The sequence below is a fragment of the Magnolia sinica genome, chromosome 10 (assembly GCF_029962835.1).
Source record: "Magnolia sinica isolate HGM2019 chromosome 10, MsV1, whole genome shotgun sequence".
NCBI classification, from domain to species: Eukaryota; Viridiplantae; Streptophyta; class Magnoliopsida; order Magnoliales; family Magnoliaceae; genus Magnolia; species Magnolia sinica.
Genome location: NC_080582.1, coordinates 81,167,907 through 81,170,784, shown reverse-complemented (window position 1 = coordinate 81,170,784; position 2,878 = coordinate 81,167,907). Strand labels below are relative to the sequence as shown.

Below are 2,878 nucleotides of genomic sequence, written 5' to 3'. Positions count from 1 at the left end.
ATTTATACATATAATCTTAGGGTCCAGATTAATTCTAGATCTATTTTCTTTACAGTCTAATATACATGATACAATTAACCACAATCAGATTTGGCCACAATCATAGATTTCATTCATTTTTCTTAAAACAAAAGATGGGGTCCATGTGCTTACCAACAAGTAGAGGGTGAGCAGGCGAGTCAACGGTGGGCCTCTGCTGGTCGGGCAGCGAGACGAGCAGAGAGAGGCGAGAGACCTCCGCTGGTCAGGAAACGAGACGAGCAAAGAGGCAGAGGGCCTCTGCTGGTCGGGCAGAGAGACAGGCAACGAGAGGTGGAGGCCCTCTGCTAGTCGGGTTGCTGACCTTGCTGGTCGGGTGGAACGAGAGAGAGAGAGAGAGAGAGAGAGAGAGAGAGAGAGAGATTAAAGAGCTGAGAGGGGTGTCGAATGAGCAGATAAAGAGATGAGAGAGTTGAGAGGGGCGGACGGAGACGAGAGAGAGAGAGAGATTAAAGAGCTGAGAGGGCCGGTCGAGCAGGAGTCTGGGATGAGCAGGGGCCAAGGAGAGAGGGAGCAAGGAGAGAGGGGTGGCCGGGACTCTGGGATGAGTAGGGAGAGAGGGTCGGGCGCAGGTCTAAGAAGAGTAGGGGCCAGGGAGAGGGGCGACACTCGGACTCGGTTGTGTATTTTGAAAAGAGGGAAAGGGATTTCATTTTAGGGTTTACACACACACACACACACACACACACACACCGAGTCGAGTCGAGCTGGGGTCAGCTCGAACTCGACTCGAACTCATTTTCGAGCTGTAAAAACGGCTCGACTCGGATCGAACTCAATTTCGAGTCGAGCTGAGTCGAGCTTTTTTGGGCCGAGTCGAGTGAGTTGACCAAGTTGGTTTGGTTCGTGTACACCCCTAGTTTTGAGTCATGTCCCCTCTACAGCGGGCCCCACCATGTCGACAGTTTGGATTAAGAGGGCCCCACTATAGAAGGGAAGCAACCCCACAATCAGATCAATCAGACAATCCAACCTCAAGATTTATGGACACTTGTCCACTGAATCCAAGCAATTAAACATCTTCCATCTTAGAACGACCATTCAATTTCAACCAAACGCCCAGTTAGTGCCATCTATTCAATATGATTTTTGAGTTATGACCCATTTACAGTAGTGGACCCCACTGTGTCGACAGCTCTCTCTCTCAGCAGACCTTGGTATGGCTCACCTAATGCTTTGAATTCATGGGCCCACTTTTATGGCTCACCTAATGCATGGTTTTCTGTGAGGATCAACTCTAAGCTTTAGTGAGATGAGTTTAACCCAATGATCCACTTTAAAATCCACTCTTATATGCCATTTCAATGTTTTTAAAAAAAAAAAAAAATTTACAGAATTACTTCTCTAAACTATCTCAGGTGTGAATACTCAATTAGAGGATATAAACCATTTACAGGCTATCCAAACACTGTAAACCAATTACAGCCTGTAAATGTAAATCATTTACAGGCATCCAAATGACCCCTTGGCCACTTACTACCATCCATTCAGCACGATTCTTGAGCAATATCCCATCTACAGTGGGCCCACTATCTCACCGGTTCTGATTAAAGTATATGTATGTATATGTAGAAAACAAGTTACATTCAGATATTTCGCAAAGAAGACTATTACCGCCTATTGAAATTCAATTATTAAAAAAAAAAAAAAAACCTTTCGGATATCGTCCCAGAGCTTGTAGAAAAGGGCGTTGTGGGGGCCATGGACGTTGTGGCAGAGCTCGTGCAGCATCGTATCGAGAACCTGCTCGTACGGGAAGAATTCCCACTCTCTGTTATGCTTCCGAAGCCTCAGCTTAACCTGCGCACCCCCGTTCACGTTTAGCCCCTGCAGGGCAGGATTGGCAGGGCTGCATTTTTTTAAAATCTTTTTCACATCAGATGAAGAAAAAAATAAAAATAAAATAAATGCGGGAGAAAGGAAAGGAAGAGAATGTTACCAGAACTCGGAGAGGATCTTGACCGTCCATCTGTGCTTCTTCATGATGGGCTGCACCTGTTTGGCTATCCGCTGCAGGATCTTCAGGGCCTCGTCCTCCCCGGGTTTCTTCAGGGCCTTGATTTCCCATACCTTGTTGAGATCGTTGAGATCCATGGCTAAGTCGGATGGACAGCCCTGATCTTCGCGACGGATGGATAGAGCGATCTGATCTCTCTGGTTTTGAATGGAAAAAACGCGATCGTTTTAGTTCTGTTTGTGGCAGAGCAGGAAGAAGTCCGTTTTGCATCTGTCGCGACTGACAATCCACTGTGTGTCGCCACACAATGGGCCCCAGATTTCCGGTCATTTGAACCGTCCATATTATTGTTTCTACATAAATAAGTTTCATCTGCATAATTAAGCTTCATTGATGATCTTAAACTTTGATTTTTATAGTTGAATGTGATCCATTTAAAATTTTCTCCCCATTCTTCTAATTTCATCTACAGATCAATGGTCAGAATCATCCGATCATCATAGTTTTCCTAGAATATCGCAAATAGACATTATTTCACAACATGGACGGTTATGATCATCCCATTACTTATAATGTAGGGCCCAGAGTGGCGACACACGTTGGAACTGAGTCGCGACAGAGGCAAAATGAACAATTTCATTTGTGGGAACCTTGCATAGGAAGTTAACTTAAAATTCATATGATACTCAGGCAGCGTATGACGCTTGATACACAGGCAGCAGGAACTGTACACATGGCACATAACTAGAATAATCAGACCAGATTGTCGAATCATCTCTAAGTGAAAATCCAAAATCAGATCTTTTTAACGACTTTAATCTCTGATTCTTGGACACTACTTTATTGAAATAGGACCGTTGGATTTATGTCCACCAAACTGAT

At 44.7% G+C, this 2,878-nt stretch overlaps 1 protein-coding gene across 1 annotated transcript; it reads right to left on the bottom strand.

The window, feature by feature from the left end:
- Positions 1–1,641: 1,641 nt before the first annotated feature.
- LOC131217139 (DNA-dependent metalloprotease WSS1-like) lies at positions 1,642–2,287 on the bottom strand. Its single transcript, XM_058211917.1, has 2 exons — positions 1,979–2,287; positions 1,642–1,888 (listed from the first exon to the last, which is right to left on the bottom strand). Exons 1-2 carry the CDS (start codon positions 2,131–2,133, stop codon positions 1,657–1,659), a joined length of 387 nt encoding a protein of 128 aa, XP_058067900.1. The 5' UTR covers positions 2,134–2,287; the 3' UTR covers positions 1,642–1,656.
- Positions 2,288–2,878: the final 591 nt, after the last annotated feature.

Coding starts and splice junctions, on each gene's coding strand:
- LOC131217139 (XM_058211917.1), bottom strand. CDS start 2,133: ATGGATCTCAACGATCTCAACAAGGTATGGGAAATCAAGGCCCTGAAG. Junction 1,889..1,978: donor AAGATCCTCTCCGAGTTCTG/GTAACATTCTCT, acceptor AAAAAAATGCAG/CCCTGCCAATCCTGCCCTGC.